This window comes from Oenanthe melanoleuca, chromosome 1A, assembly GCF_029582105.1.
Source record: "Oenanthe melanoleuca isolate GR-GAL-2019-014 chromosome 1A, OMel1.0, whole genome shotgun sequence".
In the NCBI taxonomy this organism is placed as follows: Eukaryota; Metazoa; Chordata; class Aves; order Passeriformes; family Muscicapidae; genus Oenanthe; species Oenanthe melanoleuca.
The window spans coordinates 38,869,915-38,896,522 of NC_079334.1; the positions used below are offsets into that span (position 1 = coordinate 38,869,915).

The following is a 26,608-nucleotide window of genomic DNA, read 5'->3' on the forward strand; positions in this document are numbered from 1 at the left end:
TACAATAAGTGGTTGATGATGTATTTATGTCATTAAAGTGTTCACTCATGCATTTACACAATTCATATGAAGACAGGTTTGTTCAAGTAACAGATAATTAATATATTCAGCTAAACCCCCCAAACCAGTAAACCAGCTTCAGGAAGAAGAACCATATATTACTTTCTATTACTTATTTTGGCAAATCAATAGCAAGATTCATAGCATCAGGACACTTAGTTTGAGCAAAAAGTTGATGGTACCGTACACTATGCTTTGACTTGAAAAATTATTTGCTTCATAATAATGTAATCAGAAGATTATGAACTGATTACTTAGAGTTCCTTAGCTACTGCTTCGTTAAAATTGCTTTAGAAAAAGAAATTTTAACATGATTAACATTACTGATGTATTCAGCAAACTAAAGCCAGCCATGTTCAAAATGAACATAAAAAGTAACAAAAAATTTTCAAACATGTAAAATAAATCTGCACATATTTCAACATACAGACTATACTTTTACTACAATTAATTTTCTTTTTCAGACTGCTTCAGTATAAGGAAGTTGAAAATTATATATTCCACCTAGCATTTGATTTCTTTCAAGATTAAGAACTTTGAAACAATGAAGTGTTAAAATGCTGGGAAAAAAATACAGTTTATGCACATCTAGAGCACGCAATTCTTTCAACATTTATTCATGTGTTTTACTGATACTCAGTGAGATGAGTGGATGTGAATGAACAAATGTACAAGCAGGCATTAAAACATTCCAGTTAGACATAATTCCAGTAATTAAAAATTGTTAGGAACGCCAGAAAAGATGTGACAAACTGCTGCACTCCTTTTGCATAGCTAGATTTTTTGAGTGACAGAGACAGAAGCTGAGCTGCTCACATAAGTGTAAAAATGTTTGAATTCCCTTTTTTGATTCTCACCAAGAACACTGGAATGCAGGTCTTGGAAATCAAGGCAAGCAAATTTCCTTTTCTTTTAAAATGAAACAGTCATTTATGAATTTCCTAAGTTTCTCTCCAAATATCGTCTAAAAAAGAAATGAAAATGTTTTGGACAGATAAGCAGGGAATCAGCACCACAAAACTACCAGATGTCATCACTGGTTGATGTTGTTTTGTTTACACCTAAATATTCCACCAATAATTACGGAAAATTCTAAATACAGCTGGTCAAGCTCTTACAGGTGTAATGCAGCAATGAGAAGTGCTATTGGACTTCACTGAACATCCATGGCCAGGTTTCCACAAAGAAGGAATGAGTTCTGTAATATTTGCAGGCTCATCTGAAACAAGTATGTACATCTGTAGTACCCAAACAAAGGGATGTTTCCAGAATTTTTGTTTTCCTGTTCTCTTTCTCCTATGTATTCTGGAGCAAAATGTTTCACTCTGCATCTCTGCATCCCAGTCATGTAGTACTGAAAGAAGTAACTACTGGTGCTGGAAAATAAATATACTCTTACTAAATCTTCCATTAAAGTTTGGTACCTATAGTTTTAAGGCAGCAGTGGGAGTGATCCATTTTCAAGATCTAGACTGGTACCTTATTTTCCACTATCCAATTACTACTGAGGTCTGATACTATCCAGTCTACTGACTGCACACAAGTTCTTCTCATACCAAATTTTTAACCTTTTAAAAAAATTATACTTGCAAATAAGATTAAGAAGCTGTTTTAAGTACCCACTGTTGTGGTGAGCAACAAGATTTCAGGGAAAGTCTGAAAATGCTGTACTCCAAAAAAATGAATTTTTACATTCATTCTGACAAGCTGGAGTGCAAAACTTCCATATACTAAGCAGTCAAATGGTTACAGACAACATGGCACCAAATATTCAGAGAACTTAAAAAAATATTGCGAATTTGCTTTCTCAAGTAGAAGTGAACTAACAGTTTGGATGTGAAGGAAAGAGAAATGCATTTCTATTCTGTCCTATCTGCACTCTTAGTCCCTACTGACACTCATTTAAAAACATCTCATTTAAAACATTCATCATGTTCTGTGATGATCAAAGTCATTCAGCTAGACTCCTATATAACAGTGGTCATTGAAGGAAATCCAAAATACCCTTTATACAAGGGCGTTTTGGAGTACTACAAGTCCTCTTGCAATGAAGACTAAATTGCATTCTGAAAAAAAGGGCAATATTCAAAGTAGACAAATATCAGTTTCATCAACAATACTTTTCCCTTTAGGACTCTTCAGAGATCCTCCAAGGGGCTCAATTCCCTGCCAGAAGTTATTCTATCCTAAAAGTGATCAAGAAAAGATATATATTTCTTTTGTATTTACATATTATACATATTTACATTTTCTTTAATATTACAGTTGTTGAAGGAAAAAAAAATCCTGGATACAGATTTATTATCTGCTTTTAACTGTCCCAACAGTATTTTTTTTCCCTTTGAAAAAAAATGTACAAGTCCTCTTCAGATCCTTTGGAAGCTAGATACAGTCCACGTTCCGCAGGCCACCATCCATAGTCAAAGCACCAAATCTAAACCAAAAAAACCAGTATATTTTTAGGCGGTTGACTAGATTACAGAATCAGTACTTAATTTATTTATGGGGCATTCCTTTCCCTTGCCACATGCCAAAAGAGACATTTGTACCTAAATTTTGTATCTACAAAGAAGATGGAAGAGGGGAAGCTTTGCTGCAAGTATGGGACTGGGAAACAAAAAACTAAACAAATTCAGCTTGAAGCTAAACTCCACTCTACCAGAAATTTACCCTGGAACTTTCAGGAGATACTTATTTTTATTTATTTTCTCATCTTCATAGGAAAAGAAATCAAAATCAGTCTGTACGTGATAATGACAATACCCTCTCAGGATTGTAAGAAACATTTTTGCCTCTTCACTTAAGCAATCTGAAAACTGCAAAATCATTAATTCAGATTGGTGTAATCCCACAGTTGTCAAAAATAACATCTAAAAGGGAGGAATTAAAAGACACCACTGCATTGCTGCAACAGTATTGTGTATAAATTCAGAATTGATCTGTCTGTGCAACAGGAATTTTTATTAGCCAAACCAAAGTAACAGGGAACAAAAATGCACAAAAATGGCTGTGTCAGAATGATTTTACAGCAACGTTCCAAGGTTTTGAATACTTATTTTTTTCTTATACCTAATTTGAACAGCTCAAAATATATTTACAGTTAAAGACATTATAGAATTGTTCCCTTAGTTTAAATTCTGGATCTATAAAATACACCAAATTAAGCCTGCCCCTAGTTTCAGCCCCAAAAGGGAAAACAATTGCTTGCCTTTCCAAAATGTGATTATTTTCAGCCAGCTCTTTAACAACACCTTCCATTTCCTCCTTGAGTTTCTTCATCCTGTAGTAACCAGAAGCAAAAGAAAGATTACAGTTTTTATTGGGACAGTTGCTCTGATCACTCACCACCACAGACTTCAGCAACTTGCCATTATATACAAAATAAGGGGATTGGTAAGTTGTTTATTTGCAAAGAGACAGATGATACATTAGTGCTGTCCTTCACTCACTTCCAAATCTGTGCCACCACTACAGCAATGTAAAGTTCTTGGTCTTAATACAGCAATCACTAAGTCAATTAATTTTTTTTTCAATTTCCCTGTATAGCAAGCATACAATATTACATCAATCCCATTACAAAATTCTTACCCAAGAGTCATTTCTACTAATGTGTTTGAGCTTGGATAGACTGTATTCATTGTATGTTTCATCCCACTAGAAGCTGCAAACATTTTCTGTGGCAGGGCATCTTGCAACTGTAACAGATAAAAAGAAAATTTAAGTTACAATAGAAGTTGTCATATATATCATGATGCCCACCTTAAAATAATTTTTAAAATTTTCTATTGCTGTGATACCTCAAATCCATTACAGTACTAAGGTGGCTGATATGCTCCAAGGTGAGATCATCACAGCAAGTTTTGTATTGACATGACCTATAATTCCCTGGTTTGCTCTATATTCTTATCTAATACTTCCACAATAAACTCTAGAAAGAAAGAATTATCTATTTGTTATGTTTGTAGATATTCTAGGGCAAAAGGATTCTAATCAATGGATTGGTGGTGCTACTAGAATACAAATAACAAGTAAAATGCTGCTGTTCACCATTCCTAAACTGACTTTACAATTAGCCAAGGCTTTCTGTTCATTTATCTTTCCTTGCTAAAAAATAATAATTTTACTACATGAAAATGCTCTTATTCTCTCAATCTGGAGGTAATTCTGACAAGTTGCACCCTGCAGAGTCACTGTCTATTATTTTAACATCCTTAAGTATGTATCCCATAATCTTGACTATGGAAGTAGCATTTTTATACTTCATAAGAGAATTAGGATTGTCCTCTGAAAATAATATGATAACAGTTGCACAGAGCATTTCTCAATGAGCCCACATCCATTTGCACTGATTTTTTGGAGTGGGAAATGCTAACATTACCAAAAGAAACCCAAATCCACAAACCCTGCCAAAAAAACCCCCACCCAAAAAAAAAAAAAAAAAAACCCAAAAAAAACCCCAAAAAAAACCCCCAAAAAAACCCCAAAAAACAAACAAACAAACAAACAAACAAAAAAAAACCAAAACAAAAAAAACCCCAAAAAAAAACCCACCCCAAACCAAACCCCGCCAAATTCCAAAATCAAGTCACACTTCACAAAATCACATTATTCAATTATTTAAAAATAACACCATTCCTGACACTGACATAGCAATGAAGCTACTGTAGACCACATACTGCACCCACAAAGGCCTGTATTTTAATAACAACACCACTGACATGAAAATAGACAGAACTCTTAACTATGCAAATGCTTCACATAATTTTGAAGTGTTCTACCTCATTTATATAATCCTGGTATTTGGACACCTCTTCTTCAATACCAAAACACTGGTTGGTGAGAGCCAGTAACTGCTTCCTTGTGTGTAGCATCTTCCTAAAAGAAAGAGTTTTCTTTTGAGAGCTGCTTATATAAAAGTGGTACAATGAACATTGCCAAATATTAAAGAAATCAATAGCTTGCCTTGTCCAGTCCTCAGCTTTGTCCAAAAATGTATCATACTTGCTGACACATTCATCTTTGAAAAGAGCTATGGCTTTTGTAGCATGCAAATACAGCTTCTGCCTGCATCACAGAAAAAACCAAACAGTGTTATACTGCTTTCAAAACCCCATTCCTCTAACTTTCTGAAATATGGAGAAAAGTTTGTGGACTTAAAATCTGTGCAGCCACCTTCATTCATGCTGTGGTAATGTGTAAGAACTCAACTTTCTATACCAACTGACAATTTATGTCTCAAAAATATTGTCTAGCAGGGAGTAAAAAATTATGTGAAGCACTTAGTTTGTATTCATATTTGTATATGAATAAATGGTCAAATGTCTTCTTTGAGTCAGCTGGTATATTTAAGGATTCTAAACAGAAAGGACAGAAGTCCTAATTATTTCATATTTTCCTACTGCAGATACTTGGAACTTCCAGCATATATGAATAACCCTTTGCACTGAGTAACATACATGCAAGAAAAAGGAGTTTTGTGTCAGCCTCATTTTACAACAAGAGGAAAAAGAAACAAGCCAAAAAGGAAAAGAAAGGAAAACAACCCAATTCTTGTTAGTGTGGCAGACAGTAGTCCCAGTGTAACTGCCTTGCCATGCTATGCATTGCACCAGTAAGTGTAAGGGATACTGCAGCACCACAGACCAACACCTACTGCTGGTATTTCATTAAGTCTTGCATAATAAATATATATTAAAGATATTTTAAAAATTTTTTACAAAGCAATCCTGAAGAGGTTACAATTTACAATAGAATTAATCAAATGGGTTATTGGTAAGAGCATCTGGAGGAGCTGAAAGCAATCATGGTAGTTCCCAAAGTTAACTTCAAAACTTACTTGTCAAACTTGTGTATTTGTTCTTCATTATAAGGAAGCCCTAGGATCAGAAGAGATGAATAACATTACCAATCTAACTCTGTTAGTTGTATTTATGCAAAACTCTACTAAGTTTACCCATTTCCTACAGTTTCCTTCTTTTTACAGGTCTAAGTGGTCATATACTTTTTTCCTCTTCTCCAGTCTTGCAATTCAAATTTATGCTATTAATAGTGATGTTTCACTCATATGGGCTTTAGCATGGTATTACACTAAGGACCTACAAACATATGTACTGTGGATAATTCTCCATACTTACCACTAATACCCTAGTCAAACTAAGAATGACCTGTCCTTTGCATTACATTTTATGTCAAAAGTGAATCAAATAAATTACTTACTTCGTTCTGCTTTGTCTTTTTTGAACTGATAGTAGATGTCTGTGATGGAAGACAGCAGTGCCTGCAGCCTTTCTGGACTAGAGTGAGAAAAGGAAGAAAATGAGATGCTTTATACATAAACTCAAGTACCTGTTAATGAGCTTTATGAGCTACAACTCAATGGAGAATTCAATACATATTAGAATAGTAAGTACAGTTACTCACTTTCTGTCTTTTGGATGCATGCCTTCCTGATTTGCCCAAGTGTCAGCCAGTAAACCACCAGGAGAAAGTTTGGTTTTGATATCTTGCAGACTAGTTTCTATGGTGCCCTGAGAGCTGGAGAGCTACATAAGAGCAAAAAGGTTCAATCTTATCACTAGGTAAAGTGAAAAATTACTTGATTATTACTTGAGCATGTTAATACTACAAACCCATTTGTTTCATTGATATCCACTAAAGAAGTATGTCCAATTATATGCCTAGGCTTTGCTAGAAGCAGATAAAGCAAGGTATTATTAAAGAAAGAATCATATTTGATGCTGGCATTTCTGTTAGTTAAAATTTATTTTCTTTCAACAATTACTTTCAACCTTTTATAAATCCCTTATTTACTTCTACCCTTATTCTTTTGGTTTATTAAGAACTCATGTAATAACTACCCACATAATTCATACCTTCCTTTCTCTGCAGTTCATACAATTTTCAAAATAAAAATGCACTAATCATGTTTTGCTTTTAGAAAGGACAACTTCATATCTACTCCCAGTGTATTAAGTTATTTTCAATTTTTCCTTGCATGTCTGGAAACATGATGCACATTTCAAAGCAGATCACTCTGAAGTGTGTTTGTGAATATAATATTTTAGAATGCAAACAAAGTAGTCAATAATTCCTTAAGGAAAAGAAAAAATTGAAAAGAAAAAACAGCAAAGCAAAATATATTTCAGGGTTATAATTACTGAGTATTTTAGAAAATACAATGTGTTTTCAGGAACTTATTTTCACTACAGTAAGCTAATATAACAGGATCTGGTCTGTTTTCAGAAAGATTTTCACATTAGTATGGACATTTTAACAACTGGCAATCTAGAAACTACATTGAAAATTCAGAGCTGTTATTCACAGAAGCCTGTATTATCATGTATTTTGGCTTTTTCTGTAGAAACACCATTTTCAGAATGACAGGGCAACTTTGTGAGACACTTACACGCAAGAGTTTTGTGTGTATCTCTGAAATTTCATCCACTTCTGATGCTTCCAAGTTGATCTGCATCAAATTCTCATATCTGACCAGCAAAAAAAGCAGTTTCAAAAATAAACAGTGAACAGTAACTGCCTCTTCTTGTATATGAAATACAGTCTCTGTCAAGCAACAACCACAAAACTGACAAATTTAAGTGGCCATTAACAATGGAAACACTTTAGATTAAAAAAAAAAACATTCCTTGATTTTTTTCCTACACTGGAACTGTCAAAATAAAGTTGGAAACCTCCATTCCTGAATTCTTTATTCTAGTCTTATTACTTGGACTTGACAGTCAGTGGAAGACCATTTCCTTTTATCAAGTAATTTTTAAAATCTTATCAAACTAAAGGTACTTAAAGTAGTCATTAACAAACTAATACTTCAGTGCACCAAAATACTTTTCTGAGAAAACTTACTGGGTTAAATGTTTAAAGACTGGGACCATCTGTTCATACTGATACTTTCCATATGACCATAGCTCAAGTGCCAGATAAATTATTCAGGGCAATATTTTTCCTCTTGAGTCTCATGTACATTTTAGTTTTAAAAACACCATCACAAACAGCTCAACTGCTTTCAAAAAGTACATGCTTCACTCAAGTTCAATGCTTTATTTACCTTTTCAAATAAAGACTTTGCATTGTCATGCTTTGAAGCACAGCCTTTTAAAGGAAGGACAAACAAAAGGACATGTCCTTTAGAAGACTTTTATGGAGTTAGCAAATTCAAACAAACTGAAAATCCTGCCCCTTTGTAAGAGGCAAAAGACCATGTGCAAACACATAGAAAATTTCTGTTCACATGAGAAATACTCCACTTAGCAAATGAATGCAATTGTTTTTAAAACTGCTGCTGAGATACTCTTGAGCACACCAGAGTCACAAACTAGCACTGACAGTGGTTTCTTCTGAGTGGTTTTCTTCTGGCAGAATGCAGGAAGAAACTATCTGAACCTAACACAGACTGAACAAGTCCTGCCAACTAGTCCAAATGGGCTTGAAAAGGAGTTTGAGTTCCTGCCCTGATGATTTGTATCTATGCTGTACAGGTGTAGTGTTACCTTTCAAACTACCAACTTCACTATTTCACTGTTGTGGTTTTGTGGAGTTTTTGAAGCCAATACAAACAGACACACCTAGGTTTTAAGGTAGGTTTGGCATACACACAGCAAATCTGTCAAACCCCTAGGAATCCACAACTGCTGCATACAAGGTGTTCAATTTGCACAGGCACAGCAGCTCAAGCAGGTTTAGGTCTAATCCTACTCTGCAAACCCAGTGGTTCTACATGTGTGCATTAATCATCTTGAGGGTATCAGCATTTTCAGAGCAACCTGGCAAGAAGTTCAGAGAATCCCATGACTAAGACAGCATTTGGGGAAGACTGGCAGTAGCCTGAACAGGAAAACTACCACGCATAGGAGAATTCTAAGAGGTGCTATTTAAAGTTCCTATCACACTGCCAGAAAGAATAACACCTTTCTGGGAAGAGAGTGAGGTGGGCTGGGCTTGGTTGTTCAGGGGTTTTTTTGCAGCTGCTCTGTGTTATATTTCAACATTAAAATTCCTTCCAAACAGAAAATGCTACAGTCTTAAAACTGTGTAAGGGGCAGTATTTGAAGTCATATGCAACCAAATGCAGTGGCAAAAGCACTAATGAAAGCAAAGCCACTTGATTCTTTGTCCAAGCTTTACTATAGCTTCTAGAGCCAATAACAGCATGAGAACTGAGTCAAAGAAAGGAGAAAAGGAACACACAGTTACCACTTATTAGCAATTACTTGTTCTTATTAGGTTAAACAGCAAAATTAACACTCTAATTTCAGTAACACATATAACTAAATCTGCTTAAGTCAGTGCCATCAGAAAATCCATGCTGATTGAAATTTAATTTTTATATGCAAAACCATTGCAAAAAATCATACCTTACAATACTGTTGTCACTAAAAATGATAAAAAAGGATCAATGTTTATGGTGTAGTGCTTCTACTCACATTTTTTCAGCTTTCTCAATGTTTCTGCTGCAGAAATCCAACCTGATGACAATCTCTGCCTTTTTATGAACCATTTCATTGTAATCATCCTTGATTATTTCACTAAAAGAGAATGCACTAGTATATAACAAAAGTATTTTGCCATCCTACCAGCAATCAGAAGACAGTAATATACCTGCAGAAATAATTGTCAGGAGGAATTGTTTTCAGTTAGAGATGCATTAACATAATCCTTATAAAAATACCCTGGGCAAGTTGTTCAATTGCATCTGCATGTTATCAGAGGTTAGACTTAAATTACACACAGGAGAAGTACATCTGCAAACACCTTAACTTTTATTATTTAAAAAGAAAAGTTTTTTGTTTCCTTAATGGCAGGAAAAAGGGAGAAATTCAGCCTATCCTTACTCAAGGATAAACAAAATCTTCCATGCTATCAAGAGATTACAGAATTATGTATTGATAATTAAGGCATATCTCAATTTAGAAAAAAAAAAGCACAAAGAAATGGAATCAACTGCTTACATTAGCCATCGAATTCCTTTTCGCATCAGCTCCTGGTAAAGTAGCAAAGAACTGGCAACTCTACAGGCATAACATACAATACCTGTCACAGCCTAGAGGGAAAAAACAGCATAATGATCTGTCATTCTCTTTAACAACTGCTTCAAAATAATACATCACAATAAAGCAACACAGATTAAGAAAAGAAAACAACATGAGGATGGTAGTTTAAAATGTGTGACTTGGCCTAAGGTCTAGTCAGGCAACAACCAAACACCGATTATTAAGGCAGAGCTAAACATGGGTTTTCCAGTTATGCTGAAGCGTCTGTTAAGGATGGAAACAAATCTCACAAACAAAAATGACACAACTTACTATCTCTGTCAGCCACAAGTACATCTCTTCCATATTTTAGAAATCAAGCACATACATTAAAAGGAACTTGTAAAAACAGATCCTTTTATAATTCTAAGGCTAGAGACTCTCTTCATTTACCCAATTCCACTTACAAGATTGTTGTGTTATTTAGAATTGAGAATGAAGTTTCAGGTATTATAATTTTAAATACTTTAAATAGTTAGTATCAACTGATGCTTTTCTTATTAATTTTCAAGATTACTGGTATTTAAAGGGGCATACATTTTCTGGACAACCACATCTGAAATAAAAGGCTCCTCAGCAGTCAGTATTTCACATATGTAAGTGGTTGTGACAAAGTCAAGCATGGCTGCGCATACATTCAGTAGTTTTAGACAAGCAACTAAAAGAATGCAACATCCTTTACTTGTCTCCCATGGATTCTGAAAGTTTTTAAGAGGCAACAGAAATTCCACCGTTCTGAAGAGTCCTAGAGACTCCTCTCTATGGAGTCAGAGTTGTTTTGCTAATATTAAATTTTGCACCATTAGAAGTTATAAAACTTCTAACTAACTTCAGGACTACACAGTGTCAGGCCCTTTTCCCCACCAGCACTGAACTATACAGTAACAGAGCACTTTGAATTTAGAAGACTGGACTTTGGGTTTGATTTTAAAAAAAAACCCGAACTATGTTTTGTATACAAAGCATTTAATATACTTTTAGATAGTCTGTTAATAAATATATTTCTATCAATCAGAATCTTCACTGGCATAGTAAAATAGCTTTATTAATATTATTAATATGAAAATTAGGTAGCTTTCATTTCAGTATCATTATCCAAGACAGGTATATAATCTAAAACAGTAATTACTCACTTTAGCCATACTGGCATCCCCATCCAAATCGTAACGTTGATGTACTTTAGGAAGTAAAACTGAAACATAAAACAAGTACCTGTATTTTATTATTTTTAAGAAGAGACTTCAAAAGTTCATATTATTTTCCCTCCCCAGCCTGTACACTGCTTTTATGTCTTTTAATATCATGTGGTTCTCATGTACCCCTTTAAAACCAGCCTTTGTCTTAACTGTTTCAAATAACTTGGTATCTTCAGAAAATTGTCCTTCCTTTTCCAGACTCACTTCTGAACATGCTGCACAGCACAGAACTCATGCAGGTCTCCACTTGCAATCCCTCTCCACTGAGAGAGCCAACTGTTTCTCTCTGTTCTTCAGCCCCATGTTTGCCCACATACTAGACAATTCATTCCCTTTATATCACATGGCTGCTTATTTTCATTGAGGCTCTTAAGGGCAGCACTTCACCAAACAGCTTTTCTAAACCTCAGCAGCCCCTATCCCTGAATCTCCTTTGTTCTCATACTCACTGGCCCCTTCAGAAAGCTCTGTGACACAACATAAAGGCCCTGTTGATCCTTCCACAAACAGCTCACCTACCCACACTCTTCAGCACCTCTGTGCGAGTGCCAGCTGGCCAGAGCAGTCAGTATTTAGGACATACTGACAAAAGCAGCACTGACCTCTCAACTGCAGCAATGTCCTCCAGCTCATTTATTAAAAAAGGGCTCTGGCATAGGCCCCTCTAAAAGCCTCTCAATGATAAATGGAAATGCAAAACCTTAATTTCTTTTTTTCCCCCCATTATGATTGTCACCTGATCTTCTGAGCAAATGTACATTGTAAGGACCTCCTCTATTAACTGGAGGGCTAACCACATTCATGACAAATAAAAAAAAAATTACATAAAACTTGACTTTCCACTTAGTGAATAATGAAACAAAAGAACCAGCTTTGGGTTACTTTCTATAATGTTTCTTTCTACTTGTTTAAATTGTCATGCTTAAAAAGGTTCCTAACTCCACAAGCACCACTACATCTTAGCACACAAATGCTCAGGTTTAAAGGACTTGGAACATTCCAAGCACCTTCTGCTTCTGTAAAAATGTAAAAATGTTCCAGATATTTAGCAGTTTTGAAAAACGCTGGACTGCATACTTAGAACTTCAGATATCAACAAAAGAAAATTTCCAACACTATCTCCAAGACACAACAGACATAAAACAATTCCATTAGGTAACCCAAATTATTTACAAAAGATAGCTGTGAGAAAAGTGAAATTACTTTCATATACCTTCTTCATAGATTAATCCAACAATGTTCACAGCCTCCCTGCTTACTACAAAGATAGGATTCTCCTCAGTTGTTCTGGGGAAGTGCTGTGCCAATCTGCCAGGCTCTAGTATTAAGCGCCGACCTTCATATATCAGTTCTTGATTCTGAGATGGTATTTTTGTCTGTTTGTAGACCAACTCATGAAATATAGCAGCTCTATAGTGGAAACAATACAATGGGTAGCAGTTAGACTCACTACAATAGTTTGACAATTCAGATTTTGTATTTTTTAAATAAAAATTGCTTTTATTTCTGATTAATTAAGAACAAGGTTTACACATAAAGCACTTGAATTTTAAGTTTAAAAAAGTAGCATGCAGCCTAAGACTCCAGGTTGCTGTGTTACCAAAATAAATGCTATTTCCTGCAAAATATCCAACTTCCTTTCTACCTCTGATTATCCACCAAAGCACATCTGTCTAAACAAAATTGCTCTGGTTTGAAGGTCAGTAAAAACAGGCAACACCAGATGAGGGGAAAGAAACATACTTAAGTTTTCTAAGGCATACCCTTTTCTTCAGAGCAGATGGTTGGTCTCTCCAAAAGAAAAGTCTGGTGTCTAACATGTCAAAAAAGTAAATTCAGCCTGTAAGCTAACATCCAAAATATTTCCTAAAAGAGCAGTGACAAGGAAGAGCAAAGACACTTTGGGATTTTATTTACAGCAATCAATAGATACAGGGATAACAACTTATATCATCCTCTCCCCCTAAAAAATCCCACCAAAAAACCCACCCACAACGGCAACCAAAAAACCAAACCAAACCAAACTAGCAAAACCTCCCACAAAGAAGAAAAACCTTCAGTACACTAACAGGAATGACCAGTTTGCATCTGGTGTGGCACTAGTACACTTATTGCTTCTTAATACTACAGCTAGCTTATAAATAATCATACATGTAAATAATAAAAAACAGAAGCAAGATTTCTCTGCAAAAACAGTATTTGGGCGCTCTCAGAATAAAAGTGATGGAATAGAAGAGAAAAATTGAAATGGACAGAACTGTATTTATACATTTGATGAAACAATGGTATATATCCATGTATTAGAAATTAACACATGCTCTGTATTACTTATAATGCAGCAGAGAAAAGGCATTTATGTTTGTACATGTTACACTTTTTAACATCAGCACTTCACGGTCATAAAGTGAACCCCATATAAATTTGTACCAATTACCACTTCAGAACCTCTGTGAGAGTTTCACATCAGAGACAATGTGTGCATTTTGTATGCCTGAGGACAAGATGAGCAAGAGATTAATACAGTTTCTAGAAAACTACTTTGTAAATAAGGAACACATACAAATGTGTGATGAGTTGGCCTATGTTGTGAAAACAGACATATTGTTAACATGTCAAGGATTAAGTCTGTGTTCTGTCACTAAAAAGTCTAAGTTTAAGATTAGTTGATTTGACCTTCAATGACTTTATTTCTATTTTTGGTCAACATATTTCCATATACCCTACTACTATGCAGGAGAATTGTGCCCCTTCACTTCCTCAGATAAACTGCCAAGGAAAGGCTGCTGAATTTGTAACACTGGTGACATGAGGTCACAGGATACTGAATTTGTAACTGGTGAGCTGAGGTCACAGTGCTGTTAGATTGAACATGAGCAAAGTAGAAAATAGAGAGAGAGAACACTTACGTATTATAACTGTGAATATAAACTTTGTGCAAGGTCATCTGCTGTAATGAAAAGATGTGGATTATTATTCGGTGCAGTACGTCACTCGTCTCTGCAAAAAACTGGTCAAATCCCCAGCATTTTTCCTGGTCTGCTTCAAGAATATTCGCAAGGACAGGTGTGAGCAGTACTTGCAGACCCCTAGAGGACACCAGGAAGAGATGAGACAACTTGGTTCTACTTGAAACGTTTTACCTTGCAACCAATTGCATTAATTCATTTGGCTTGTCTCATGTATATACATCTATTATCCCTTAAAGAATATGTCAGTGCCTTTTCTCCTACACTGAGCAACAATTTGTTCAATAGCAACATCCACTGTTTTTTATTAATGCATGTACCTTAAATCTTTCATTTTTTGGCCTAACTATAAAGTTGTTTTTTTTTTTTTGCATTTGAGAAATTTCACTCATACTGCAAAAATTACATAAAATTTCCTAAGTCTACACTGTAGAGCTGAGGCCACTTTCTACCACCCTAGTAGCATTTTACCCAGCTCGCCCCACACACCACAGTGTATAATTTTGAAGGAAGCTACTGCTATTTAGGATTTGCTGGTGGTGATGGCTGTGTGAGCACACTATGTTGCTTTCAGTCAAAACCAGCTGGGTTTGCAAAGACTCGTTATTTAAATTGTCAACACTAAGAATTCACCCTGATTGAGATGAGGCTAAATAAGTACTCTGCACATGCAGCCAGAATGCTGCAAAAAAAACCCCATGCTACCTATTGCCTTACAGTTATTACTATCCTAGGACAATGGTCAGGTTAAATTTCTTGCATTTCTACCTTGAGCATCTGAATGGTAAGGAACTTCACGGATCCCATCTGTGCATTACCATGAAAAGCTTCCCCAAATTTTAGTATTTTAGTATTATGTACACATCAAGCCTGAATCCAGCAGTAGAACTGCTAACACTCTGAAGCAAGCTGCAGTGGTTTGCAAGCACACTGCTGACCCCATTAGAGGTCAGTGGATGCTGTGCTCAAATTCACTTTAGTGCTAAATTTATAACACTAAATACTGTTTGAATGCTACTTAAAAGTATTACTGTGAACAGATGTTTAATGAGAAAAAATCTGCTTCCTTTATAATTTCAAGCAGTTCAACTGTACAACATAAGCAGAAGAATAAATGAGCAGTACCATGAAAAACACATACAAATTGCAAGTTCTGCACATTCTAAACTAATAAATTCATATAAACCAGACTGACTCTACACCCCTTAAGGATGTACGATATCTGGCTTTCAGATAAGTTTGCTTCTATAGTTTCTTCATAGAACAACTTATTTCCTCCTTTACCGTGGAAGATTAGTAACTTTAAAGTACGGAAAATGTCTCAGAAAGAAAAATGGGTAAAGGGGTTATGGGAGGTGTTTTCAAAGCCATACCAAAATTAGATCTTCCATGGCTCCTTCTACTGAATACTATGGACATATGAAGCAAAAATATGATGATAAAATTCAAAAGATATGAGTACGTGTTAAAATGTGCTGATGTAACCTTTTTCCGAGCAAAAAGTAAGCCTCTCAATTGTCTTTGCTTATCATTTCCTTCCTACTGCCTAATTTTTGTCACGTCTGAAGTCACATTCTTGCAAGAAATGAGGACCATCAAAGTTACTGATTCTTCATTCCTGAGGGTGGAAAAAATGCAGTAATAGTATTTCTTCTCAAACCACATCAGATGTGCTCATTTGTAAGTTAGCAATCATAAAACTATTTGGACAGATGAGAAGAAAAAAAACACTTAATAACCAAATATCAGACTGTACTGATGTACTGAAGAGTTGAAAAAATAAACTGCATCAGATCTCTGCTCCAGAGATACAATCTCAGAAAATAACTGGAAAAGCCCAACCAAGTGGCACTGAAACATTTTGTAAACATCTGTAAGCTCAAACTTACTTTGAAAGGCTACAAGAAATAGGCATCTCCCAACTCCACTCAATAGGTCCATTTTCTGCCTTCTGTATTCCAGAAACAGCACCAGAAGGCTTTCCAGTGATTATTTTATACCTGCAATACATTACAAAAATAATGGAAACTTCAACTACTACCTCTTATACATACATAAGTCTAGTAACTAGTCCAAAAAGGGCAGCAAAAATGCCAACTGAAATGACAGGTTGGCCTAAATTTGTAGATGGTGCAGTAATTAGGAAGCTTCACTTCCAAGCTGACAGAGCAGTGCTAAAAAAGTAAAGAACAAAAAGCTATACTGGAGAAGCAACTTTGGCTACCTCAGCCTTGGGGAAAAGTTCAGGAGATATTTCCAGCATACTGAAGGAAACCAAAGGTTTTCACAACAGTTAAGTAATCAAAGTCAATTTAGTTCAATTTAGACATTAACATGCTAACTTCTAGCATGTTCCACAGCAACAAACAACATTTATCCACAACAAAGTGACTTGGGCATGAAGAAGGAACATCCAGAAATCTGGACACAATTTGGCATTGTTTAACTTTGTATTGCATAGGCATGTATTTCTCAAATTTTTTATGAAATTAATGAGAATCAACAGACTTCTTGCAATACTCTTTCTGATGGACAAGATGCATATAAAACATATTTCAAGCATCTAGAACAAGAATTCTTATGGGCAAAAAAAACACAAAATGGACAATTTCTTCAACTAAGAAAACTGGAGTCAGTTTTACACAGAGTATCAGAACAGAGATATTATTAAAGTGTTAGAGGCTCCAAGCACCACCTTGCTTTATTCTTAAAAGACAACACACAAAACCAAAATAGAACCAGACTAAGATGAAACAGGAATCAAATACAATTGTCACATCATAGACATATCTTCTGTTTTCCATTCAGGAACCATCTCTGTTACCTTCAGCTGCAGTCCACAACTATACTACTCAAATGCCAGTCTCACTGGTAGTGCATCCATTTCAAGACTGCTGGATAAGAACACTATTTAAAGGACAATAGAAATTTGCAGCACTGAAATCTTGTTTCAGAATACTGTAATTTTGCCTGAGTATCCAAGTTATATAAAGAGTACTGCAACAGACCAGCCTAGTGCCATTTTCAAAGATAGATGTGTGGGAAAACATCAATATTTTGGGGATGTCAATTCAGGCCTTTCTTAATTCATATGCTTAATTCAGATCTTAAGGTGCCACACAGTAAAATTCTTCTTGAAGCAGAATGTTTCTCCTTATTTGGCTGGGATAGAGTTGAATTCCTTCACAGTAGCCAATGGTACCATGTTTTGGATTTGTGACCAGAACACTGGCATGTTTAGCCGTGGCTGAGCAGTGCTTATCATCATGGCTTCCTCTACTCTTCTACTGCCCCACCAGCAAATATCCCTGGGGTCAGGCAAGAAGTTGGAAGGGGATAAAGGAGGACAACTGACCCAAGGGATATTCCATACCATACCATATTGCTCAGCAACAGAAGCTGAGGAGGAGGTGGGGAAGAACTTGCCAGGGTGGTGTTTGCTCAGGGACTGATTGTGCATCAGCTGACAGCTCATGAGCAGCTGAGGATTTTTCTGCATTACTTGTTTTTCTTGGTTTCGTTTCCCTTTAAGAGGCAAAGACTGCTGCTTGTTGTGGGGATTTTTTAACTTACTTAACTGTCTTTAACTCAATGATTTTTGCACTTCCACCCTTAGATTTCTCTTCCCCATCCCACTACAGAGGAATGAGTGAAGAGCTGTGTGATGTTCAGCTGTCTACTGGGGCTATGCCACAACAGAAGAGTATTTTTCCTTAAACTTTTCCACTATTTAAAAGTTTACTATATGTATGCAGGATTCCACAGTAAAAAGCATTTCAAGGGCTGATTTAATTTACCAACAGATAAAATTCTCCTTCTAAATTACCTACATCACTTCCTTGTTTCTACGAGGTCCTTCAAATGGTCGGAAAGGCAAACTCCCTGTTGCAGCATGGTAAAAGGTCACCCCTATGCTCCACAGATCAACTGTTGCTCCGTACTTTTTCTGATGCTCTTTTCTCAAAACTGCTCGCTCATACATATCAGGATGCTAAAGAGAAAACAAAAATGTTAAAATTGCTTTATGAAGTTTAATAAAGAAAAAACCCCATCTTTCTTTTCACAGCAAGGTAATTTGTCAGTCTGAACTTTCAGTTCTTTAAAAAATAAAAGCTCGTTTGTATCATAGAAGTTGCTTAAGCTACTCTGACAAACATCACTATTCCTAGGTATGACTGTTGCTTTTATTAAAAAGTTTGTAAAAATATTTTGCAAAAAATTCAGCGGAAGAGTGATACTAGTATAAAGACCACTGTATTCCTCCAGACAATTTTGGAACAACAGAAACCAAATGGAAAAAAGATCCAGAGCAGAGGAGAGTATCAGTTATGATGCACATGTGGGAAAACATGGCAGGAAGAAAATCATACTAAGGTGCTTGTCTTGATACTTCTCTACTGCCTCTCTTTGGTTAGCCAAGGTTTCATGTGAATCTTAAGTACAATTAACGTCGTCCAAGTAGCTCAAACACTAAAACATATCTACAGAGATAAAGACAAATATATTTGTAACTAAAATATCATTGTTCCCCCTTCCACACAAGGAAACAGTTGAAGCTGGACCTGGAAATTATTTCAAGGCAGATGCATTTGCATCAGCTGAAGATGGTATGACCCAAGGTGAAAAAGTCCAGTGGAAAGTTATAAAAACAATTGTAATAGAAAGGTTTAAATACTAATTCCCAACAACCTGACCTTCACCTATTGAACTATAACCATGAAGAGCCCCAGGCTTTAAACATTTCTTCAAGAGAAAATTAAATCACATGGGCTTACTAAATACTCTTCTGTGCCATAGAGAGAAACAAATTGTTCATCATCTTCAAGTTCTCTTGCAGCACCAAAATCTGTAAGTTTGTAAACAGACTGTCCATCTTCACCTATAACACGCATTATATTGCCTGGCTTGATGTCACGGTGCACTATTCCATTCTCACGGAGATGATTCATCCCAGCCACTTCAATTGAAAAAACAAATACAGAATTCATGTACACATTCTGACATAGACTGTGCAAACACAGAATTGTAACTGATGCTAGGAAGACATGTTTGTGTTCTCACTGAGAATTAGAATGAGAAGGGACACTCAATTAACAGACCACAGATTGCTTTTTTTCTCTTTCTAAACTAAATTACAGCATTTACAGCTAAATTACAGCATTTCTTGCTCTTAGTAGCATCTTTTCCATAAAGTAATTTTAACAGCAGGTAAATTAGGAGGAAAATTTTATAGCAGGCAAACATAGGTAAACCATATTATTTTTCTAATTAACTCTGCTGAAACTATCACTAGAAGTCTCTTTAATATGTGAAAAGTAATCTTGAAATAAAGAAAAAAAATTACATCAATACTTCACAAAGAAATGGCTTCTTAATGCAGCTACCTATACCAGCATAGACATAAATATGTGATTCCATATGACCATAGTAATATGTTCAATTAGTTGACAATAATTTAGATTTGTCTCTTGCTCTTTCAAGATAAACAAAACAAGTATGAGTTTGTTTTAGTCAACAAATTAGACCAAAGAGGAAAGTTTACATACCCACATCTCTCAAAACAATTAAGAATTCAGACTCTGGCAAACCAAAGGCATTAGATGGCTCCTCTAAAACTGTGTATAAACTCCCACACGGACAAAATTCCATAACTAGTACTTTGTGTCTAGTAGTTGTCTGGAAAAAAAAAAAATCAAAAATAGTTTAAGAATCTGACTATTGTGATGCCAATGTCAGAGATTACCTATACCCACAAGATCTTTCTTTCAAAAACAAAAAGTAAAATCTATAGCTATATTATAATTTCCATTCTGGTGATTTCAAAAGAAGTAGAGGTGGATTTTTATATTGTTTCATGTATTCCAACCTAAAGAGGGGAAAATAACTAAGAAAGCCTCTAGGCACTAGCAGGTTGACAGCATTACTGACAAGTGGACAAGTGAGAAACTACACAGCTGAGAATACCAACTATCCTTCTTTACTCATCTCATCATCTCGGTCTTTTCAACTGACCAGTCTCAGTTGCAGTTCAGCTGCTCCAATTCATACTGTTATACTACTATATAATAGTATCCTATGTCATCATTTGAGTTGGTTGCAAAGGAAAAGCACAAAATTGTCAGGATTACTGAAACACCGTCAAGTAAACAGTTCTAGTACTCAATTAATAAATACTAAAACATGTAGATACCTTAAAAATCCTAACTCAAGATAAAACTTAGGAAAGTGGTTTCTCGAGATGAATCATAACCTGAGCCTACACACTGAAGGTGTTTTGCCTACCGAAAGCAAACATATTCCTTCAACAGCAACAACAACAAAGAAAAAAGAAAACCAAAATATGGTGGTGGTTGGGTGGGTGTATTTGTATCATCATATATGCTACCATTCTTTAAAAATGTACCTATCCACTCTATAGTTATGGATAAAACAAAAAACATTTACTGCAGTTACTTCCACACATCCCAGATCACAACAATTCATTACCTCTTCCTCAATGGCAAACAATTTGACAATGTTCTTATGATTTAGTTTCTTCAATACTTCAAACTCTCGCATCTGAACATCCACAGGACGAAGGAAACTTATACTGTTAAATACTTTGACAGCATATAAATCCCCAGTTTTCTGTTGAAAAAAACCAAACTACTCATCAAACAGATGCAAAAGATTGTAAATGTACACATAGACATTATCCAAGCATTTTGAGATGTTCTATTGTACAAGTGAGTATAACCAGATTAAAATTATTTCAAAATACTACTTTGTGCTAAGATGGAAATAAAAATTCTGCTAAAAAATTAAATTGCATTTGTTTAATATAGGCCAGAAGAAAACAGACTAGCAGAATGGAAAACTTAATAGGTCACAAAACCTAAGTGTTTTTTAAAAAAAGAACAGTTAGTATAAGAAAGGCTACACATTTAAGAATTACTCATAAATTTAGCTGAAAAATATTTTTTCAGCAAGAGTTATTTGCATTAATCAATGAAAGGCGCACACACAGACTTGGCTTGCTTACGTTAAAAGACAATTTCCAGTAGGTGAATGTTGCTCTTTCTTTACTGTACTGTTTATACTTATAAACCAGTATTTTTTCAAACGTGCCACTCACATAAAATCGTGAAGCAGTTCAAACCCACATAATAAGTGTCAGGAACACAATCATGAGCTTAATCAGACTCAGTTCTCCAGAGGGACTAAGCCCCAACATGCTCAGATGACAACACAACCAGATGGAAGTGCAACTCCTGTGCCTCTCAGGGCAAAGCAGCTTCTTGTGCCCACTCTAGGAATAAGCTTGCATTAGCAGTTTGTGCAATTGATTATTTCTGAGGACATGGCATTCCTGTGCTTAGACAAGGTGTGCTTTGCAGCACAATCATATGCATTACTAGTGCCCAGGTAAAAGCTTTCTCCTGTTGACAATGAGCTGCAGGTCACAGGCTCAGACTAATGATGGTGATGACAGGTGAGACCATGGTGGTACAGGGGAATCATTCTGTGTTGAAATTCACTTACCCAGAAAAGCACATTAAATGCAAAATTATTGCTTAATGTTGTTTCACACTTAAATGTGGAACACAGAAACACTGTACCTTATAAATCACTTTGTACTGATTTCATACAGACTATCATTACTGTAAGGGAACTTTCACAACTACATTTTGCTTTGTGACACTTACTGTGAAATTCACAGAAATAGAATGACCACAAATGTAAGGTCATCTCAGCCCCTCACTCAGGTTGCAACATCCACATCAGTGAATCATTTACATGGTATGTAAAATAACCTAATTTTATATATATATGTATGTATGTACGTATGTATATAAAAAAATAAAGAACAAAAAGAAATACTATTTTGCACTGATTACTTAAGGCATGTCACCAAGAAGACATTTAAAAAGCATTGACTTACAGACAACTACTAACAACAGCTTCATCCACTACAGTGGAATATTTCATGAACAAAAATCATAAAAATCACCAAAGAAAAGATAAAAACCCATGCAAAGACAGTTTAATAAAGATACAAATAATAGGAACATGTAACAGAAACTGGTAGGTCACTTGTTTCTATTCAAATTCTTGAATTCTTACTTTTTTCCATAAAATTGAAGAAAAAGGAATAAAGAATTACTAACAGTTAATATTTTATAAGGAAATATAATACAGCATTAAGAACAAAGCTTTAGAAATCTAACAACAGAACTCTAATTCAATGCACAAATATTAAAAATTAAAAACTAAGCATGAATAATTACACAGACACATTTGCTTTAGGCCTAAATCTTGAACTTTTTTTGTTGATGTCATGAAGCTACGTGAACATGAAAATTCTTCACAAACCTTCTGTCGCCCCCGGAAAACATTTGCAGTCGCTCCCTGTCCTAGAATGTCCGACAACAGCCAGAGGTAATTTGAAGTGCTCTGCATCTTTGATCTTTGATCAGACAGTTTTCTTTTTCACCTTAAAAACAGAAGGTTCCATACAATGAATTATAATTTACTAAAATACATGAAAGGGACTTATTTAAATTAGATGGAAATAAAAATGCCCAAACCTCAACTCCAAAGAGTTGAGAATTAAGAGCAACCAAGCAGAGGAATAAGAGGTGAAACAAAACGCCATTGACACAACACCTCTCTGCATTTAAGGTCTGTATTCCCCAAACCTTGTTTGAAAAATCAACTGGAAAGGTGAAAATCTTAATATCTTTTTACTGTTGTATATGGCGTTGAAATGATCAAGCAACAAAATATATAGAAAAGAGTCAAAAACACGTGCACAAGGTCTTCTGAATGTAAGCAAGACCTGGAATTGAATTCCATTATTCTGTACATATGCCAAAGAACAAACATTAGAGATGATGGCAGATATGTATACACACATTTTACATCACTTTGGCTCTGGAAGTTGCATTTCAGCAGAACCATAAAGGACTGAACTAACAACACATCAAAAATCTATTTCTACATGAGCTCAAACAAAGTCATAATTGATGCAAGCATTTTCATCCACTTGCTAGAACCAGCAATTACTACAGAAAGAAATTAAGGGACATTTCTCTAATTTCTAAAATTTCATATTGGGTATGTCACATCTACAGAGACAGCCTGGCTTTCCCACCCTTCCTGAAATATGAATGGTCAAATACTTGGGTCTTCAGAGATTCAAAAGAAAGAAGAAAAAAAGTTTGATTGAATTAAAATTATTAACATAAAATAAAACATTATAACTGCCAGATTTTCCTGTTTGCCAAAACAGCAGGAGCTGCAGGTGAATACCCTTAACTTTTTGGTTGAATTAACACATTGATTTTTGCCATTAAACCCAGCAAAAGGTTCTAAAATCAAAGATGGATCTTCCCAAACCTAAAGAATCTCAAGAGCAAAATGCAACAGGACCAGGGAAGCTACAGTAGAGGTCTTTGCTTAGCTTGGCTGAGGATGTTAGTTGCACGTGGTACTTGACAGGAAACTGCTGACTGATAATCAAGGAAAGAAGCCTTTCCTGTAACTATTGAAGAAGAGGTGTGACAAAATTTCCTGTTTGTTACCAGAAGGTGACTGAAAGCCACACAGCAGCCATCACTCTCCCAGCCTGCCCCAGCAGCCAGTGGCTCCTGATCCTACTGTGCTATGCTGCAGACACACGTTCTCCCCACTCTGAGCACTTCTCTACCTGTAGTGACTGCAGATTGCACACTTTCCTTTAGCTCTTAGCTCATGTCAGACGTGAAGCTTCTTGCAAAGCTGTCCCAAAACATCCAAGCAATGACATGTAGCATACAGAATGCAGAGACACAATGCAAAGACCTGGCATTATTCTACAGTTGAGTTAATTTGCAATGCCATTTGCAAAATCTAGATAAAGTTCTTAATGCTTCTGGAAGGGACAAAAGGTTTTATGTCAAATCTAGACAACAAAAAAAACCCTGATCCTTACAATTCTTGGTAACTCTGATAAGACAATTTGCAATTGTAGAATGACTTCTCCCATCGGGCAATTACTCTAGATGCCAACGATCTATCTACAATGCAGACACAGAAGGTACAGTAGAGAGGATGCAAAGAAATAATGCACAGCCTGTTCTCTAAACCATCTGTAAAATCTTCAAGTTGAAACATTCCTCTCATAATTAAACCCCTGCTTGTAACAGGCCAGCTGGCACACTACCAGTAAGCATGTATTTTGTGATTTACTTCTAAACAACATTCATTGGACTCATACCAAGACATAGAAACATAAGGAATCATTCTAATTAGACAGAAACTGCAAAGAAATTCTTCATCAAAGTCTATTCAAATAAAAACAAAAATTAGCAGCCCATTAAGAGACCGAATTATTACACTTCCCAAGATAATAAAGATGAGGTAGCTTTTGTACAAATCAGCTCTTTTTCTTTACCTTCTTACTTTATAATTAAATATGCAAAAAGGTCAACGGATGAAAAAATGAAAGACATGACTGCAATAGATGATCTACAGTATCATTCAGTGGATATTAAGAAAAACCCAGACCAGAAAGTCATTAATCTCAATGCCTGGGGTTTTTTTTCACTCTTAAAACTAAATATATATATAAATATAGCAATATTGATCCCATATTAAGTGGCAAAACAAAGTCAGTATTGCACTATTACCCATTTTTTGGTTAAAAGAGTATACTCTTTTTGGCGGTCTTCACTTTCAAGGTATAAAGTCTCATTCAGCTTTAACCTTCAAATTATAATAATTAGATCGAATAACATGTTTCGCCTCCTTTAATACTTTGTGTTCTTTGACAAAGTCATAACTGATCTCTGCAAAATACTCAGCATCAGTTTCATTTTCATTTCTTCCACTATATTCCTAAATCAAGTTACTAAGGGTTTCCTATTAAAACAAACAAACAAAAAAAATCCCAAACGAAACCAAAACCAACCAAACAAAAATCTCTAACTGTATGATTGATCCTGTCACTAGACTTAATACTGAACTTTCTGTTTCTTCACATCTCACCTATGGTCATTAAGTCTGATATTAGATGAGTCAAAAGCTCCTCAGATACATCTAAAGAAATCTCTCCAGCTAGCAGTTTGATTTTTGTCCCCCATGACTCATTAGCATTTCAGGGGCTTGAGGGCTGCTTTTTAGGTGTCTTTTATTGAAGATTTTTCTGCTTCTGGTCATGCTATTACTCTTTTAATTTATCAGCAGAGGGGATTGTAATAAAAAAGACTGTATTGCTAATGCAATTTTTTTTAAAATTCCCAATGCTTTGAAGCAGGAGTACTGACTGCTTCTAATTAACAGGAAGGAATTTTCTGCTACCTTAGGCACGTGGGATAAGCACATAAAGCAGGTATGGCTCCCCTACTGACAGCTGCAATATACAACTTCACCAGGCAAGCAGGACAGATGATGAAGTTAAAGTGATGGCTCTTTGTTTTACAGGTGAGATCCTATATGCCACCGAAACCAACAGGCAAGGTGCTGAGGTTTCAAATAAATGTTACAGTCTGGCAATTCTTAACATTTTATACTTCCCTGTATGCCCTCTCTCAAGCCCTAGAAAATAAGCTTTTCCCCCTAAAGCTCCTGCTTCCTACTCCTCCTTTCTTCAGCTATGACCTCCTTACGGGAGTTTCCAGTCCAACAGCTGGCATCTGAGTCATGGAAATACCCTGCCCTTGGCCACGCAAGGTGCTACTTGAACCCTAACATTCCTCCAAAGGCACACAAAACAAACGGCTCCAGTGCTGCTCCAAACCCCTCATGGCACGTCCAGCCCGCAGTGCAAGTAGAGTGCTCGGCCTGTCTGGGACTGCAGCTCCTGAAACCACGGAGCCCCGTCCCTCTCTCGGAGGGCAGCGGGGAGGGACAGCACCAGGGCTCATCCCCACAGCAGGACGAGATCCCCGAGACAAAACTTTAACAACTCCTACAGCCGCTTCCTGAGGCGCATTCAGGGGGACAGAAATCACCGAGACCGGGGCAAGGGCCGGGCCCGGGCACGCCGCAGAGGCACGGCCCGGCCGCGCCTGGTTCCTCCCACCCTGCACGGCCGGGCCCGCCGCTACCGCGGGCGCGCCGCCGCGACCCGGCAGATCCCGGGAAGGCCCCGCCGCCGCCCGGGAAACCGAAACCACCGCGCCCGGCGGCAGCCGCCTCCCCTCGGCACCAGCGCCGGCGAGGACACGCGGCCGGCGCAGCCGCCTCGGCTCGCCCCTCCGCGGCCGCCCCGCACCAGCCCTGCCCGGCCCGGCACCCCACGCACCAGCCCCGCCGCTCCCGCCGGCCTGCCCAGGGCCCCGGCCGCTTCCGGCTTCCTGCGGCGGCGGGAGGCGGAGCGGGC

General features: G+C 36.5%; 1 protein-coding gene across 2 annotated transcripts; it reads right to left on the minus strand.

Moving 5' to 3' along the window:
- Positions 1 to 26,608, minus strand: TBK1 (TANK binding kinase 1). Of its 2 annotated transcripts, XM_056516392.1 has the most exons (21): positions 26,531 to 26,608; positions 22,618 to 22,738; positions 20,752 to 20,892; positions 19,812 to 19,941; positions 19,041 to 19,222; positions 18,096 to 18,256; positions 16,155 to 16,265; positions 14,206 to 14,385; positions 12,513 to 12,709; positions 11,237 to 11,295; positions 10,023 to 10,114; positions 9,498 to 9,599; positions 7,466 to 7,544; positions 6,481 to 6,602; positions 6,277 to 6,353; positions 5,897 to 5,936; positions 5,023 to 5,124; positions 4,839 to 4,935; positions 3,649 to 3,755; positions 3,269 to 3,340; positions 1 to 2,494 (listed from the first exon to the last, which is right to left on the minus strand). In XM_056516392.1, the coding sequence occupies exons 2-21, from the start codon at positions 22,702 to 22,704 to the stop codon at positions 2,443 to 2,445; spliced, it is 2,190 nt and encodes a 729-aa protein (XP_056372367.1). In that variant the 5' UTR covers positions 22,705 to 22,738; positions 26,531 to 26,608; the 3' UTR covers positions 1 to 2,442. The 2 variants fall into 2 exon arrangements, with proteins under 2 accessions (XP_056372367.1, XP_056372366.1); XM_056516391.1 differs by having other exon boundaries at positions 4,839 to 5,124.

Bases quoted from the DNA above. Each gene is read 5' to 3' on its own strand.
- TBK1 (XM_056516391.1), bottom strand. From the start codon at position 22,704: ATGCAGAGCACTTCAAATTACCTCTGGCTGTTGTCGGACATTCTAGGA. The intron at 19,223-19,811 runs GTATGTAAACTT...TTTCAATTGAAG, and splicing joins AATTGTTTTGAGAGATGTGG to TGGCTGGGATGAATCATCTC. The intron at 14,386-16,154 runs GTAAGTTTGAGC...GGTGTCCTCTAG, and splicing joins ATTTCTTGTAGCCTTTCAAA to GGGTCTGCAAGTACTGCTCA.